Below are 18,934 nucleotides of genomic sequence, written 5' to 3'. Positions count from 1 at the left end.
CGTGTTCGGGGTGGCACGGCGTAGTGGGTTATCGGGGCACCGCTGGTGGCAGGGGCTGGGGTGGCGTTAACGTGGAGGGGCGCCAAGGCGGCGATGGGTGGACGCGGTGCTGGACTCCTCGGCGGAGGGTGTGCGGCTGCCGGATTCACTGGGCTTGTGTCCTATCACACCTGGGCAATTCCTAGGTCAGAAAATACAAGGATCTACAGTACTGTATTAGGATCTACTTCATGGGGGTCACGTTCCAAGACCCCTGCAACACGTGAAAAAACATGAATTCTGGAGGCACACATAAAAAGCTCTATTATGATTATAACAATATGACTCACAGGTATTAAACACGTTTTATTCAGTTTTACACATTAAGAAACAATTACAAGCATATCGTATACAGCAGGGGTTTTTAACCTTTTTTTTTTTTACCTGGGGGCCCAAGATTTCCAGTGTAGAGGGTGTTGGGATCCAATCACTTCTATCTTACTCTTGATTTGATTTGTATTCAAGAACTATGACTAACCTACTTATAGTTTAACAGGCCTAAGCCTTGTCAAATGGCTAAAACCATGTGCTCATCAAAAATTTGGGAACACTTGGCCTTCAATCATAATCATTTTAAAATAATTCAAACTTCATTCATGCACCTAATCAAGCTCCTTAATTTACAAAGCTCAAAGAGTAACACAAAAATAAATACTAATCAAATTTAGCACAACAAAAAGGAGGGCCCCAAAACACACGGGGCCCCTAGGTGGCACCCAGAATCACTGGTATACAGTGTTGTACTTACAAAACATGCAGTTACACAACATCACGTCTTGTCACAGCATCTTCGTGCTGGAAAATGTTGACTGAGCTGACTCGGGACGCAGCTCCATCTGCTGGATTCATAGCTGCAGCGTTTTTTTTCTATTTACTGTTTAACGCACAAAAAAGAAATACATGAATATGTGGGATCTACTGTACAGTAATATCAAGAAAACAGTTCCATGCTGTTGCTTAGCCCTTTGACATAGACAGATTGCGTTATATCTAAAATGACAAGAGTAGCAAAGCCAGACAGTGGTCTTATTTGATGGATGGCTGCTGTTTACTCGTTTTACAAATACAAGGTCAGCCTTGACCGTGGCGGGGCGTACCGGAAGAGAACCCGTGTAAGCACACGGCAAAATACGCATAATCTTAAAGAAACCAATTCAAGCATCCGTTATCGCTATGCATTGCATATGCATCCTGTTCAGGGTGGCAGGTAAGCTGGAGCCTATCCCAGCTGACTTTGGTCGAGAAGCAGGGTACACCATGGACTGATGACCAAAGCGATTTAAACGTTGCGTGGCAAACCAAACCCAAGTACATAACCTTGTACAGTCAAAGCTGTTTACCCTCAGGCTGGCTAAGTCATGTCGGCCTAAGCGCTTGTCGACATAACCTAAACCGAAAGTATCTTGTTATTTTATTTATTTATTTATTCGGGACAAGTACATTGTCCTGTACTTTTGTACAGGCTGTAAATGAGCCAGATTCTAGTATATTTGCAAATTTTCACCTGCAGTCCCGAGGCAGGAAAAAGAAAGGACTTGTAGAAAAATATACAATTTCAAATAAAAACACAAACACACAACTACATATAAAAATAACTTTAAAACAATTCAATTATTCCAAAAATGAGGACATGACTGGGAACTTTGACAAAATTGTTTGAGATGCTTCTTAAAAGTGCAATATGTGGCACATTCGTTAATGTTTGTTGGGAGGCTATTGCAAAAATGACTTCCTTGAACTGACAGAACTAGTTTGTCCAAAGGTTGTTTTCCTGTGTGGAATCTCCACGTCTCGTCTGAGGGAGGCTCTGGTGAAAAAGCCTCTGACAGTCCTGAGTTTAATATAGTGAAGGTGGGGCTAATCCGTGAAGAGCTTTAAAAATCAAACAGCTATTTTTTAAAGTGAATGAAATGTTTAAAATTAAGCATTTTATATTTTTACAATCATTACACTGATGGAATGACAGAGGCTTTTGATCAAGGATTTTTAAGGGGGCACTTGCTGCCGGGGCGCTGCAATGATGTCAGCCTCCCTCTGGGCTCCTCTGGCGCCCTTTGGTGGACAGAGGCAGCATTGCAGCGCCCTGGCAACAATAACCAATGAAATGCTTTGCTGGGACAAAATGCATTATGGGATGAAGTTAAAATAGCTGTTGTTTTACATTTTAATCTCGTATTGGTACTTGCCTTGTATATTTCTTACCTAGCTTTTGGGTGTTAAGTTGCTGTGTGATGATTTTAGCGTTCTTGGTAAGATGACACAGTGACTCATACTGCTATAATGACTCATGACCTCCTGTGATTTCCAATGGGTTGACAAGCTCGTCGGGAGTTGACTTATAGGTTGTGATTGGCCCCTGCCAAAGAAAGAGCTACCGTTTCCTCAATGACCCGTGAGCGGCATAGTAAATTATAAATTGTCTTTCACTTGTATTCCACCTCCAAGGCATTTACAGCGCTTTGACACTGCTAACACATTATTTATCACGGTACAGTACAGCACAGTATTTAAACGATTAGTAGTAGTTCTTAAGTAAAAGAGATGTCACAAAATTACAACGTATAGCCATAAATTAGCTGCACCGCTGTATAAACCGCAGGATTCACAGTTTAAGAAAAAAGTAGCGACTTATACACCGCAAATTACAGTATTTGCTATAACCTGAAAACTGGCTGTCCTGGGTCAGTTGGCTTACGAGCTATTGCCGACGGACTAAACATTTGTGTTACTTCACTGACCGAGTTGACAAAGAAATTGTTGTAGCCACTGATTGAACATTTATTTGTGAATTCGGCCAGAGACATAATAAAAATGGGCCATAATAAAGGATTTTTCAACCTAAGGTAGTTTGTTAACACCGTCTTCCTCCGTTCGAGCATTTTTTAAAACATGTTTTCACGATATTTTATACTTTTATCTAACAAAGCTGCTGCAATAATTTTGTTGCACAGCATGTTTTTACTTCAATGACAGTAAAGCAAATGGGTGACAATGGATACAGTAACCAGTGTAGATGACATAAAGCAAACTAGCTGTGGAACGATACATAATATCAGTCTAAATACTACTATGCCTCATCAACATGTGTACTTCTATGAGAAAACCACATCGAATGATCATCATTTCATCAAGTCTTCTTCCTATTCTACGTCAAATGCTTCAGCACCAGAGACAGCGGCAATTGACTCTGGTGAGGTCAGCTGGAAACATCATTACAGTGGTTAGGCTGTACATATACAACAGAGGGGTTTTTCTGCTTCCATATATGAGATTTTAGGTCATTATTTGATCTGGCACTGGAAAATGAAAATGTCTTTTTGAAATTGCTGACAGAAATATCGCAATTGATAGCAAAAATGTTTTGAAGGTGGCCAGGAACATGGCGTTACCATAAAGCTGTGAATCCAAATCTGTAATTTACAGCGAGACTGGAAACTGGCAAATATGTAGAGGAAGGCTCCAGCAACACCCCCGCGACCCTAATGAGGAGAAGCGGCATAGAAAATGGATGGATGAATGGAGGTCTATAATCTTGGCGTTGAGGTTTTTCTTTGACAGCTCTTTGGTCTTGCCTGTGGTGGTACAGAGGTTTGAATGAGAGAGGCTTTCTGTGAAAGGTTAGGCATGCTTTACAAAATGGACAGGATTAATTTGCCTGCGTAATGGACACACAAAACCGTTCTGTAAGGGCCGGAATTCTTGCTGTTTGGTAGGGCAACAAATACTCATTTCTTTCAGTCAAATACAAATTAATTTATAACCTTTCTTTACTGTTAGAGTGTCTGTCTCTCTTGGTTACAATAAACCTATCCTAACAATTCTGTACTGTTCATGGTAGCACACACGCACACACACACACACACACAACAGAAAGCAACACGTTATACAGTCCGAACTTACTGTATATTAGAAAACAGTATATGTATTTGCATAACTTTTTTACATACAGCATATACAGTACATACAATATAAATGTAGAGTGATGACCAGCATTAAAAACAAAAACATCTAATAAAGTAAAAAAAAACAACAACCCATAAACATTTTAGCTCATTGTTAGATTCTTAAAGGAAATGCACTTTCTTTTGGAATTTTCCATCCATAATCCTTGTGTGAGACATGAACACACGTCCTTCTCTTTTCTGTGCTTTCTAAAGATATAAAAACAGATAAATGCAGACAGCTCTTCACTGCACGTAATGGGACACACCAATGCCGCCTACAAAGACTGCTGTTAAAACACCTCCAACAAGGTTTTATGTTTTCATATACATGCTGTGACCATGTACTAACACGTACATTCATGATCAAATGGAATGTTTACAGTATTTTGGTCCTTTTAAACATTAAAGGAACTTCCTTCCTGGGCCCAATGATTTCACATAGCAACATAGAAACAACACCTATCCTTAGCGTTAACTTTTCCAAACTCAAAAACAAAAACCCAGCAGCGGTAGCAGCAGCTCCAATATGTAACTTTACCTTTTGGTAGTGGTCTGAGGCTTTGTGAGCGCTGCGTTGACGCGCTGCGAGCGAGTGCGTGGTAAAGCTAGTCACTAGCAGGCGGTGTGGTGTCAAGGTGTCAATACACCAGTAACATAGCTCCATCGCCAATGTTACAATGTTAATAATAATAATAACAATGTCAATATGCACGGCACATGCATTATATGTAAATGGAGCATTGTTGACGCTTTTTGGAGGTTTTTTTTCAAAAGGCTTTATAGGCGAAATAAGTGCATTCTTTTGCTGCATCTTTTTTTTTTATATCTTTAGAACACACAGAAAAGAGAGACATATGTGTTCATCTCTCACATAAGGAGTGTGAATGATGGGCAAAATTCCCCCCGAAAAGTGCAGTTTTCCTTTAAATAACATTTGCAGTCATCCACACAGACACTGTTGTGGTAAATGCAGAGAGGATGCTTCAATAGAAGCACTAAAACATACCTGCCATATTCATGAGTGTGGCCCTTTGGAGTTGGGTTGCTTTTTTAACAGTAGTTTTTTTTACGAGTCAAGTGTGAATGGAAAACAGGTTTTTACCCACATTTCATTATTTTCGGTTAGTTAAATGCTCATAATATCACAACGTGGGAGGTTGTGATAGCAAATCGTTCACTGATAAGGTACACTGTGTTTTTTTGGGAGGGGGCGGGGCGATCCAAATATCAGTAGCATTGATACCAAGTCGCATCAATACTCGTAGTAGCATGATGACATCGATATTTTTCAGTTCTCTTCTATGTTTATTTTCACAAATATCTGTGTTTTTTTGTTGTGGTGTTCATATTGTTACATTGTTGTTATTGTTATATTTGTTGTTGGACACATAAAGGCTTTGGGGGCAAAAAGCCAAAGAATTTGAGTAAAAGCCAAAAGTAGTAGTGACTTTATTTTGCCCATTGCATCTAATAAAAAGGAATCATTTTAATTGTATTGTTTTGTTGATATTTTTTGCATTGTTGTATTTATATATTGTTAAATTGTTTACAAATGTGTATGTTGATGAAACATTTTTTTTGCCTAAAATTTGGCCCATGTTTTAGTCTGATTATAATTATGATCAACAAATAAACGGCAACATCACAAAATCATCTCGAAAAGTTTTCAAGTCATTGGCGATACGGGCCCTGTATTTACTTGGTACTGATCGATACCAGCATTTGCAGTATTGCCCCACCACTAGTGTTTATGAGTAAGGTATCTGCAGGCAAAGGGAGCCATGGTGAGGGAGAGGATGGCTGTAGTAGTGTTCCACCATAGATGACAGACTGGAAAAGGTTTTATCAGTGTCCAGAAACACCCGGTCACCCTGTTAAAACAGTTTAGAGTGAATGTCTAATGACACTGTGCAAGCTTTTACCATGAAAATGTGTGTTGTATTGATAAAACATAAAAGGCAGCATTTGTTTTGGGTACCTCCTCAAACAAACGATAGTTTCTGGCTTTTCCGATGCCGACATCCCATACCACCAGCACCTGGAGAACACAGTATGTTTGGAAGACATTCACATTAATGTGGATCCCCGCATAGTTGCGATTCAGCATTCACGGCACAGATTTTGGCGAAAAATATTCTTTACATTTTTTTTTGTCAGATTTTTTTCATTCACACTAAGTCAGTAATAATTTATAAATACATGATCATGTACAGTGGTGTGAAAAAGTGTTTGCCCTCTACCGGATTTCTTATTTTTGTCACACTTAAATGTTTCAGATCATCAAACAAATTTAAATATTAAAACAAATGCAGTTTTTAAATGAAAGTTTTTATTAGTAAGGGAAAAAAAACATCCAAACGTACATGACCTACATGGGGTGCAAGCCGTGCGTCAAAAATTGACATTTTTTCGCCATTTTTCGCACACGCCGCACGCAACACACGCACACACTCATAGCACTTTATTTATTTATTTATTTGTATTATTTACTTGTATTAATGTCTCTTCTGTTGTTGTTGCTTAATTTATTGGTATATATGTTTATGTGTTTATGTTTCTTATGTTCTTATTCTTTCATTTGTTTTCTTTCTTTTCTTGGGAGAATGAACAGAATAAGATTTTCATTGCATGGTATAACTGCTGTTGTACTATGCACATGACAATAAAACTCTCTTGAATCTTGAATCTTGAATTTTCTGGTGGTCCCTGAATGTAACCCCACTGTTTATCAAAGTATCAGTTATTGACAATTTTGGGGTGGCCAATAATTTTACATAAAAATAAATATTTTGGGCGATTTTTTTTCAGTTTTTCTATTTAGACATTTGAACCTTTTTAGACATTTTTAGTTTATTTTTTACCTTTGAGGTTTTGGTTCCTGAGTTTCTGATTCCATAAAGTCCATCTTGTGGAAAGTTGGAGCACTCCTTAAATAATCTGCAGCAAAAAGAACAAAGTCAGCAAAAGTTTTGGCAGAGGAAGCAACGAGAGATTGAAAAATTCATCATCTACGCAAAAACTAAACACAATTTTTGAGTGATTATCTATTTTGATGATTATCTAACTGAATTAACTGACGTTGTACATCTATAATCAATATGTTCCACATTATAATTCCATGTATACAGTATAAAATGTATTATATAGTACTATAATGTTCATGAATCTTCATACAAGTAGTTCAGTACTTTTGCCACCAGAGGGCAGACACATCCCTGCGAGACATTATTTTTTTGTCATTGTTGCTTGTTTGTCATGGCAGCAGAGTTATTTCACAAAAAATGTTGTCCCATACTTTTCTACAATGCTGGTTTCTGTCGTGTCAATGAACACGGAGTCTGGCAGAAGCATCTGCAAATAGAAACACCATGTTTCAAATTGAAAGCACCATCTTTGGATTACATAGAAGTTCATCATGACAGTACAATACATGAATCGAGTAAAACAATGCAAAAATATACAAATAAAGAAGGTGAAAAAGCCTATTATCAGTATCAACTACATTCCCATGTTTCAACTTTCTTCTTAAATAATCTTGGAAAATTTTCTTCGATTAATATTATGAGATTATTCTGATAATTTTATGACTTTTCCCCCAACCTAATGTTCCAAAAATGACAGCTTTAATGTTTTGTTTGTTTCTCATAGTGTTAAAATAACATTACATTTATTGTTGTAAAATTGCAACTTTTTTTCTCGTGAGAATACAACTTTTTCTTTTAATATTTGGACTTTATTCTTGTAAAAAAATTCTTTTATCTCTGCTGTTGTTGTTTTGTTTTTTTTCCAACTATTTCAACATTCTTCTTGTAAATTTTCTTCTCGTCGTTCTGACTTTTTTCTCATAATATTTTGACTTTATTCTGGTTAGGCTGGGGTGTCGAAACTTTTTCCACCGAGGGCCACATCCTGAAAAATAAAGGGCCAAGGGCCACTTTGATATTTTCTAAAGCAACACGTATGCAAAGAAGTTACATATACTGTATGTTCAAGAAAAAAACCGCATTTCAGGTTTGTTATGAAGGCAAAATAAGCATATTATTAGCATGAACTTCCATCTTTGCTCTTGTTTTCCCATTTTTTCTCTTTCTTCTGCAACTTTCCTCTTAAATACTCTTTATAAATGTACTTTTCCTAATATTATGACTTTATTCCTATAATATTTTGACTTTCCCGTAATATAAGTTTTTCCCCAATTTAACATTTAAAAAATTACAACTTTATGTGTTTCTCATAATATTACAAGTTTATTCTTGTGAAATTGTGACTTTTTCTCATTACACTGCAACTTTTTTGTCTTAATATTTTGACTTTGTTCTTGTATAATTACTGCGGATTTTTCCATTTTTGCTTTTTTAATTTCTTTTTTTGTTAAATTACTTTTTCTTATTTTTCTCATTGGAAAACAACTTTTTGTTTTGACTTTTAAAAAAATGTCTATTTTCTTTGATATTTAAACTTTATGCTACTAAAATGATATTATTTCCCCCCCATAGTATTACATAATATTATGTTATTCTCATAAAAAATTTTGCGTTAGTCTGCAATTTGTTTCTCTTTTATTTACTTTATTCTTGTGTATTGACCGCAGATTTGTCCATTTTTGCTTTTGCTTTCTTTTTTATGTATTTTTTAATTATATTTTTACCCCCGGGCTGCACTTTGGACACCCCTGTCCTAAGGCAAGGCAAGGAAAGTTAAACTATAGATCACAATTTGCACATTTGCAAAAAATGATGCTAAATGATTCTAAAATCATTACATAAAACGTAAGATAACTTTTTCCTCAACTTAATTAAAAAAACCCAACTCAAGTCATTGTTTTGTGTTTCCCATAATCTTTTGACTTAAAAAAAAAATTTCATTTAGTATTTGAACTCTATGTTACTTAAATGACGTTCTTTTTGCTCATAATATTCCAATGTTATTATTGTAAAATTGCAAAATTAACATTTTCTTGTTAGATTACAAATTTTGTCTCTAAATATTTTGACTTTATTCTTGTAAAGTTGCTGCAGATTTTTCCATTTTTGCTCTTGTTAGTTTTTTGTTTTGTTTTTTTTCCAAGTGAAATTATATTTTCAGAATGTGCCGTGTGCCAATAAAAAAATGGCTCCCAGGCTGCAATTTGCACACCCCCGGTCTAGTTTGTTCATGTTCTCAGTAATTCCGAGGCCTGTGCTAAGTAAATATCGTATCTGATTTCAGACACATTTCATTCATTTTCTTACATTATCGTAATCGCCGTCTGAAATGTCGCCTCTACTTTTGGTCAAGTCTTGCTTCTTCTTGAACTCCATACTCTCACCTCCGGGCGAACGGAAGCTTTGACCTTCAGGAGCTGCTCTTCTGGTGGGAAAACACATCACACATAGTAGGACTTCTTCCTCATTTACAACACAGTAAACTGTCCCTTTTACTGTATCTTATGTTAAAATGATATATAGTACAGTAGACCCCACTGCACCGTAGTACAGTAAGCATAAAATACACAGTATTGTACTTCCAAATGTACATCGACCTACATCGTGTCTTGTCAAAGCGTCTTTCCGTACTGAAAATGTTGGGTGAATTGACTTGTGAGACCTTTGCAGATTCATTGCTGCGATAATCTTTTTCCCCTGCAGATAGCGCCATCAAAACACTTTCTATTTATGTTACCATTAAAAAACGAATCAATAAATTAAGTATTTTCAAGCATAAAAATGTTCTAAATGAACTCAAATAAAAATACTGTGCAGTTTAAAGCAATACAAGACATTAATGACCTGTAGCCTACCTGACCTGTAGTAATACGCATCAGACGTGATTGCGAACGACAAGCTTTTATTATTTTATAATTATTTATCTCACAACAGGCACAACAATAACATAATAATCCTAATAATAATAGCAATAATCATCATCTCACGCGGTCTACTGTTGTGGCCGTACTCCAGCTAAAACTCAACTCAGGATCCCCGACGTCACTCCCTGTCCACAAATCCGGAAATATTTATTGAAACGCACAAAATGATTATATCTTCTATATTGAGTAATATGAGTTTAAAGGTTACTATAGTGTGTTATTTCATTTATAGAAGGTCCTAATAGTGATACAAATCGTATTCAGAAAGTCATAAACAGGTTTCTATGCTCTAATTAATGTTGAATCTTTGCCGAGACTCACTTATCATGGTCGGTCTGGAACGAGTTAACCGCGATAAACGAGGGATTTCTGTAATTAGATGAGAATAGCAACAATAATATCTTCAGTGCTATGGTACACTGACTAGTTACTTTTAACTTTCATCCAAAATGTCAGAACAGAGAACTTCTCCCCACCCAAACTATATTTTGAGTAACTGCTGTAGAAGTGAGCTTTCTTATCTTCCCATTATCGTTATTGGCAAGGTCAGTATCATTAGCAGCCCTAGTAAGAACGCTTGTTAATGTAATTTGTAGTCTCTTCATGTACTGTATGTGCTGACCAGCTTTTGCTGACAAAATGTGTCTATTGATTTCTCTATTATATTTGAATATTTCTTTTGTTGCCCGATGGTTGGGGACCCCTGCTTTCTTTTATAAAACGAACCCCTTTGTCGATTTAAACAGGGGTGGACTGTAACAGCTTCCACTGCGTAGTGTAGTACTAGTCTTTTGTGTGTGTGAGTCACACTTACTGAAGAGGGGTGCCTGACTGTCTGGGCTTGGTCACAGGCAGTGGAGGCTTGACTCCTGGTGGAGCTTTAGGTATATCCATACTCTTGTTTTGTAGTCCAGTTTGAAGAAGAGGCGATCGAGGGGGGTCGAAGGGCAGCGGAGGGTGACTGGAAGGTGTCTGAGGGTATGACTTTCGAGATTTGGATGTTCGGCCTTCACAACTTGCAGCATGTGGCGCTGAAAGGCTTGGTCTGCTGTGAAGGTTGCTGACAGGTGCTCCAAGGTGGTTGTTGCTAATAGACCGGTTGCTCCCGGCATTCGGAGAGCAGTGGTCTGAACCATCGAGGACCATCCTGGTCTCTAGCCGCTCACAGATGGGCAGGGTGGTGGGGGATTGGAGCACAATGGCCGTTGGAGACTTCCAGTCTTTTCTGTTCGTCTCAGTCCTAGCGACTGACTGCGCTGTGCTTTTAATAGGTCGCTGTGTGTTGGGGGGAGGAAGGGGCGGCGGGATATCAGAGGAGGGCTTGCGCAGATGGGGAACGAAGGGGGGAGGAGGAGGCGGACCTTTGTTTAGGTCCTTTGGAATGGGAGGGGGTTTCAAGGGAAGGGGTCTTTTGCGGTTGGTTTGGGTTCTGTTGTGTGATGGGACTGGAGGTGGCGTGCCTTTATGGATGCTTGGACAGAACTCTATATGGCGCTGGGACATCATGGGAACAGGGGGTGGAGGGTAAGCAGGTGGAGGTCCAGTGGGTCGACCTGAGGATGTAGAATCAACATGCATGTTTTAGTTTTAGCTGAACCTAAGCATACGTGTGAATGTGAGTGTGAATGGTTGCTGGTTCATTCAGTGGGGAACAGAATTATTTGCTGATTTTGTAAGTGTACTCTCTTATATAGACCTGGACAGTCCATGATTTTCATTCTGTCCAAAAACAATTCCACTTGAACAGCTGATATATAAAAAGTATAAAATTCTAAGGCTAAAGTTCTAAGGCTCAACAAGAGACGGGGCTGCCACATTCAACATCTTAATGGCAGTAGACTACTAACAAACATTGTTGGTTTTCTTATACCACAACAAAGGATTTCAAAAAGCACTACAGAGCTTTGTCGTCACCTATAGGATTATTAACCGACGAATCGCTGCTGAATGAATCCCCTTCAGAATAAAAGCGGAAGATTAAAACCCGCCACCCACCGGGAACGACCTTATTGTCCGCTGTTCGCTTTGTCGACCACAAGTTGCAGACATTCTCCAAGCACGTTGAAAAGTGCTTGTTGATGTTTATGTTCCAATATATTCCACGTTGCTAACCCTGCTTACACTGACAACATTGGGGAACTGTTGAGAGCAATCTATCGCGGTGATTTTTGTTGGTAAATGAGAGACGATGAGAGATTCTTGTCACACGTTTCCATTATTGTGAATGCAAACGAAAAAGTGAGGACGTGGGGCGGGGCCATGCAAGGACACAGATGATGTGCGTGTCAGGGACAAATTCGATTGGCGAAAATGACGATTGGGCAAAATATGTGGGGAAGTTGCAGGCACTGGACAAATTTGCAAGGTGTGCACACTTTTTTGCATGAATTGGGGCAAACGCAACATCGCAAAAGCCTGGAGTGTCACTTTTATTGAATTCTAGAGACATCAATACCTGAGAAAGAGAATGTGGGTGTACGTGTTGTGTGGTTGCGTTACCTGTACATGTTGGCAAACATTCACTGTCTGGCTTTAAATAGTCCTCATCGTCTTCATCATCATCATCATCACAAAAATCTACATGGAGAGGGGATAGGAAAATCTAAATACATTTTCTTCACACGCATTCATGCATGGTCTTACCATTTTCTGCATTATTCATTGGGTCTTTAATATCCAAGGGCCTCTCAATCGTCCCATAGAAACTGTCTGCATCTGAATCAGAGTCGCTATGGCAACAAAGCAACAATAATCTCATTAAATGATTATACAGAGAAAGTGAATAAAACATGGTTGAACAAGCACAAATATGCTTCCTATCCTGGCTGTTTGGAGGGATTTAACGGTTACCTTGGAAGATGGGACTCTTTTCGGTCATTATAACGATCAATCTCGCATCGCAGGGATCGCATCCAACTCTACGCGACAGCAGAAGATATTACATGCATTACATGACTGCTTCAAATGGCATTCATTCATATAGTACGACACAGGTACAATGTGTGGGTGTCATTGTGCTTACCCTCCTCTCATCTTCACTCGCTGCTGAGAAAAGCCATGTCCTGTGTTTCTTACTGACGTGGATGATCTTAAATGGGAAAACATTGTTGGATGTTGTCTCCTCTGCTGCTCTCATCACTCTGTGGGATGAATAAGCAGTATACTGTAAATACTCAATGGTATTTCAGAGTAGACATGCATGGCATTGTGTAGTTTGTGTATATACATACAGTATATACTGTACATACATACAGTCGTCCCTCGCTACATCGCGGTTTGGATAGCTCTCCTGCACTCCAGCCCGCTTTAAAAGCAATTATTAATTAATAAATGCTTGTTGTTTCTTGGCTGATTATGGCCCATGATTAGTCAAACAATATTGAAATACAAATTATATGTCATATTCTGGCCACTAGTCGTCAGTAATGACTCAAAACATTGATGTGACATGACATTATGTACCGTCATGCCGCAAGGAGTCAGCCATGGCATGTCCGACATGAAAAGAAGCTCTGCTCCTATTCAGTGTGGAAGTGGTAAGCTTTTGGCTTCTTATTTTGTCTTTTTTCCCCACTCCGTTTGAAACCCTGTCTTAAGTTTACAGTAACTAAATTGGAGGCTAACTAGCTTCCTCGGCCGTCTCTTGTGTGCCTGCAGTGATCCCATAGCAATGGATGGATACACGGGTTAATTATGTACTTTCTACCATCTAGTGGAAGAACGTTTCCATTTTCTGCCTGTCACTATGAGTCACTGACATAGATAAATGAACAAAGATTCATAATTTGTAGTAAATTAATAATACATTTTGGACTAATTCTTCTTTGGACTGTTCTACACACTCAAAGATATCACATTTCATAGCAACAGTAAGTACAAATAACTTTGTTCTTGCCAATAAAACCATCCAGCAGGTCTTTAAAGTGAAACTTGGCAATCTTAAGCACTTTTCTGCAGCCATGTGTACACCCAGATAAGGGGGTGTGTTTCACCATTTCACACGCGTTCAAGTGGCATGGCTTAAAGGTCACACAAGCATTAATCACATGTTTAAAAATTGTGCCCTTAAACTGAATTTGTCGACTGCTTAATAAATGTGTTAACTTCGACAACCTTAATAAAAATATATTCAGGTCAACTGTTTTCAAAGTTTTTTGAAATTCCTAAAGAGAGGACTCTGCTACAGACCTGTTGTACCCATTCAGAGAAAACGCCCCCTGTGGTGCCGCAGAAGTACTACTTTTAAAGTAATACACACAACCCTTGAGGATGATGACGTACCTCAGTGGCCCTGGGAAAAAGCAAACAATAGAATGTGGTTAGAAATGATATCTCTTGAGACAACATATGCAAAGCAGCTTGTGCATTTATAGGATTTCATTAGGTTATCCAATTATAGCTAATAAGGTGTCTAGTGAGTTTATATCATTACCACCATCCATTTATCCATCTTCTATGCCGCTTATCCTCACTAGGGTCACGGGTATGCTGGAGCCTATCCCAGCTGACTTCGGGCGAGAGTCGGGGTACACCCTGGACTGGTCACCGGTCAATCGTAGGGCATATAGACAAACAATCATTCACACTCACATTCATACAGTATCTATGGACAATTTAGAGTCGCCAATTAACCTAACATGCATGTTTTTGGAATGTGGGAGGAAACCAGAATAAACGGGGAACATGCAAACTCCAAACAGAAATATCCAACGGACATTCGAACCCAGATCTTCCCAATCTCCCGACTGTGTGGCCAACATACTAACCACCAGGCCACCGTGCCCCCTGGACCACCAGCGGATGTATAAGAAATTTTTCCGTTTTGCTAGAGCTGTCAATCGATTAAAATATTTCATCGTGATTCATCACATTTTGTCCATAGGTAACTCAGAATGAATTGCACTAAATCGCAGATAGAAATACGTTTTTATCTATAGTAAGTAAGGATGTTATCTCTTTGTACTAAACGATTTGATACTCAACTATGATAACTACATTAAATGTTATGTAAAGGCATATCAATTTTGGAAACATGGGACATTATTATATTTAAAAAATAACATACATTTAGAAATCCCCCAGTTTTTGCATGTTTAATGCAAGCAGCGTCTTGTCACATTTTGTTTAAGGGTTCTTGAACACACTTTCTAACTGTGTCTCACGCTGACTACTATACAGATTTTTACCCTTTTTCTTTCACCTCATATTTGGTCCCAAATGCTGATTCTATGTGGGAATGCATAAAGGTAATTGCTGACCTTAATTAGTGCTAATGTGCATATTTGTTTGGTACATAACGTCTCTGAAAACAAGTCCAGGCTCCTACTGGTGGAAGGTAGCTCTGTATTCATTTCACACTTTAAATTTGATGTTGTTCCTGTCCTAGTTTTACTCAATACATAATAAGTAAGATAAATTAGATTTATATAATGTATGTATGTTTCACTCATGTGTTTATGACTAGCTAGTGCTCTGCTAATGCTAGCTAATTCCAGCACTGTTAGCTGTTCAGCCATGGTGACATTGACATAAGCCCCCAAATAGCTGTCCTCGGCTATGCCTACCGTTAACTAGCTGCTCGTTATACAATTTTAGCTTGCAGTTCAAAGCAGAAAATCAGCCGAAGACGGCTCGCATCTAAAAAAAACACTTGTTGGTTGGGGCATTTGTATGCCAAGGTACCTCTGTAGTAATGGCAATAAAAAGACCGCCAGTGCTTCAGTACCTTCTCGCTTCTTTGAAGCTTTAAAGCTAATTTTACTAATCAAGATACCCTTTTCTTTCTCCATTTCTGCTCAATATATGTTCCCGCTTGTGGCTCCAGTCACCGCTACTTCCTCGAACTACGGTGTGGGCTGAGGGCCAAACAGGACGTGCGCGCGTCAAAAAAAATTGTGCTCTTAAAGGAAGCTTTGTTAACTTTGACATCCCTATTTTTTTTCACAAGACACGCTACGCGCTCCCTCTGCCCTCTCAAAACCCTCCTGCTAGCTTGACGTAGACGTTCGATTTTTGCCCATCATTTGAAATAAAAGGGACTGTAATTATTACATTACATTCAGCTCCAGAAGTATAAAATGTATAGGTACTCACCACTCAAGAATGATAATGTAAGATGATCGATGACTATCAAAGCTAATGCTTCCATAGCCAAACAAGCTTTTGCGTCTCAGCACACAATTATGGTGCTTTCAAGAACGACCAAACAAAGTGCGAAATCTCAACGCTCGACGAAAAAACATCATCAGCGAAGCATAAAGACATAAACGTAAAAACTGAGGGCTGTTTTAACGTGGTCACCTGTGCATTTTGCCTGTTTTATCACGTATTTCTGTGTTTTCTGCAGGAAAAAAATGCTTTTGACCAAAAAAAAAACAAACTGTAATCCACTGTACTCACATCTCAAGAGGCTAAACTGGCTGCCTCCCTTCTTGTGGAGGTATCCTGCTATAGTAACTCCTCCAGGCATAGTGAGGAGATTCTGTGCTCCGATGGCTCTCATTGGTACCGGCCAACACACCTCCCGAGATGACATGGTTCTGTGTGAAAGAAGATAAAACAGATGAATGATGATCTATTTTTTTTCTGCAGTAATTCATGAATGTGTCACCAAATGGTGGTTTTCATTTTCCTTTATTGCAGTACAGTATACAGAAGACCCTGCTTAAAAAGTAACTAGTAACTTCTACACTGACTACATTTAATTATATGTTTTACTTTTTTACTTTTCTGGAGTAGATTTTGAGACCTGTGATTTTACTTCTATTTCAGTCAAATTTCAGTACAATATTTTAGTCATCTTTCCAGCTGTGCAGGCATCCGTTCAGACATACACTGTTGCAAATCAAGTGTAATCCAAAAATGAAAAAAGGTCACACTGGAGACCCAGCGGCTGACAGACAACATTTTCTGACACATTTATACTCACATTTTCTCATCACGACCACATCCCTAAACATCAAGCGTCAGCTGCCGTATGGCCAATTCATGCGTCTCGGCTCTATATAAACACTAAAAAGAATGGTTTCACACATTCCTCTGCACCGTATGTGCAGGTGTGACCTGTTCAGGTACAGCCTACCTCCTGTCAAACTTTCTTTTCATGCACCGGACTGCGTCGCTGTTCTTCAGGAGACTGACAGTAGACGCCAATGCTGGCAGGAGCTCCATTCCAAAACCACCACTAGCCGCCTTTTGGTTTACTCTTTTTTCCCTTTTCCTCTCTGAGGTTTTCCTTATGCTCTGCTGATGTAATCTATCTATTCCTCGCTGACCGGCACACTTTCCATTTCCCATACTCCCCCCCTCCTCACACACACACACACACACACACACATACATACCTGCACACTCAAGCTGAGCTTGTGTCTTCACATCAGCACACTTTCGAACTGAGTTCAAACCGGAACTATTAATTCCCAGATTTGCCCAACTAGTGTGGGTGTGTTTGTGTCAACATAAACATCCCAAGTGAAGCCCTTCATCCTCAAATGAGTTCGCGACCAATTTCCAGTTTATCTTCTGCATCAACTGACCCCAGAGGAAGAAGGAATGATGACATGTACTTTCTTTCATCGATAGTACTGGGCGATACGCATGTTTCACTTCTTGGTATGTTTGCAGTCCAACTGCATTCTTACATGATAAAGTATGATGGTGTACTATGATGACAGTCATATGTTTTCTCATGCAATGATGTTGTGTCTATGTAGAAACACATAATATATTCAGTCCTCAACAAAATATTCACATTTTGCGCAGGTTGTAACCAGACTTTAAGCAGAGCATTGAAATTCATAATTAGGAAACATTAAAAACTGAAGTAAAAAAAACAACTAAAAACATGAAAATTGTATTTAAATTCAAACAAAGTGTTCATCAGATGATCGAATTTTAAACTGTAAAAACTATATATACACAGTGGTGTGAAAAAGTGTTGCCCCCTTCCTGATTTCACACTTAAATGTTTCAGATCATCAAACAAATTGAAATATTAATCAGTGGCAACACAGCTGAGCACTAAATGCAGTTTTTAAATGAAAGTTTTTATTATTTAAGGAGAAAAAAAATCCAATCCAAACCTACATGGCCCTGTGTGAAAAAGTGATTGCCCCCCCCCCCCGTTAAAATATAATTGTGGTTTATCACACCTGAGTCCAAGTGGAAAAGGTTAGAAAGCGATTTCTAAAGCTTTGGGACTCCAGCGAACCACAGTGAGAGCCATTATCCACAAATGAAAACATAGAACAATGGTGAACCTTCCCAGAAGGGGCCAGCCAACCAAAATTACCCCAAGAGCACATTGACGACTCATCCAAGAGGTCACAAAAGACCCCACAACAAAATCCAAATAACTGCAGACCTCACTTGCCTCAGTTAAGGTCAGTGTTCATGACTCCGCCATAAGAAAGGCACTGGGTGAAAATGGCCTGCATGGCAGAGTTCCAAGACCAAAACCACTGCTGAACAATTGTACATTGAGAATTGCATTTTATTTATTTAGAATGAATTCAGCTATTTTGTGTTATTTATTTTATATACATAAAACACTTTCATTGTGTTGTATCATATGGATTAAAAAATACTGTTTTGACTTGACTTTCTTTTTCTTTTCAATAAAGATATTTGAATATAATAATAATACATAATATTTAATAATACAGTGGAACCGTCAAACCGTGATATTTTTGCCCAAGGGTATCGTACAGTCAGAATCTCATACCAGCCCGTGACTGGTGTTCTGTATGTTACTTGTGGTGTTATTTTTGGTTACACCGTGAGTGAGGGAGGTGTTTGGTTTGATGACCTCCTGTTGGTTTGTTTTGGAATGTCAAAATAGACATTTTCATGGGTGTCTGAATTGCTTGCCATTTACGGGTGGTCTGAGACCCTGAATAACAGGGAACTACTAAACCTATTTTCTTCTTTTTAATTTTGAATTGCAACCATTCCCTTTCCCTCCCCTTCCGCTATGAAGCCAAGATGGCAACGACTGAGGGTGGTTCGGGTCTATCGCTACACATTCACCATGTGGGGCATGTTGAGTACAACATCTGGCCTCGTACTAACAGCGCACTAGATTTTGCTGAAGTTCTCAGTGTGA

General features: G+C 38.7%; 1 protein-coding gene across 1 annotated transcript; it reads right to left on the bottom strand.

Moving 5' to 3' along the window:
• Positions 1 to 348: 348 nt before the first annotated feature.
• sh3bp2 (SH3-domain binding protein 2) lies at positions 349 to 17,143 on the bottom strand. Its single transcript, XM_054757504.1, has 13 exons — positions 16,913 to 17,143; positions 16,231 to 16,370; positions 14,020 to 14,122; positions 12,854 to 12,971; positions 12,682 to 12,749; positions 12,475 to 12,560; positions 12,331 to 12,408; positions 10,646 to 11,384; positions 9,215 to 9,332; positions 7,279 to 7,334; positions 6,845 to 6,920; positions 5,962 to 6,021; positions 349 to 5,854 (listed from the first exon to the last, which is right to left on the bottom strand). Exons 1-13 carry the CDS (start codon positions 17,125 to 17,127, stop codon positions 5,732 to 5,734), a joined length of 1,980 nt encoding a protein of 659 aa, XP_054613479.1. The 5' UTR covers positions 17,128 to 17,143; the 3' UTR covers positions 349 to 5,731.
• Between the last annotated feature and the right edge of the window lie 1,791 nt (positions 17,144 to 18,934).

Source organism: Dunckerocampus dactyliophorus, chromosome 17 (assembly GCF_027744805.1).
Source record: "Dunckerocampus dactyliophorus isolate RoL2022-P2 chromosome 17, RoL_Ddac_1.1, whole genome shotgun sequence".
Taxonomy (NCBI): Eukaryota; Metazoa; Chordata; class Actinopteri; order Syngnathiformes; family Syngnathidae; genus Dunckerocampus; species Dunckerocampus dactyliophorus.
The sequence above is the reverse complement of the archived record's forward strand: the minus strand, read 5'-3'. Positions and strand labels throughout refer to the sequence as shown.

What these genes read in the sequence shown, in the direction of transcription:
- sh3bp2 (XM_054757504.1), bottom strand. Translation starts at nt 17,127, where the DNA reads ATGGGAAATGGAAAGTGTGCCGGTCAGCGAGGAATAGATAGATTACAT. An exon ending in ATGTTTGCCAACATGTACAG is followed by an intron (nt 11,385 to 12,330) that starts GTAACGCAACCA and finishes CTACATCCTCAG; the next exon opens with GTCGACCCACTGGACCTCCA. An exon ending in ACTATCGTTTGTTTGAGGAG is followed by an intron (nt 5,855 to 5,961) that starts GTACCCAAAACA and finishes CTGTTTTAACAG; the next exon opens with GGTGACCGGGTGTTTCTGGA.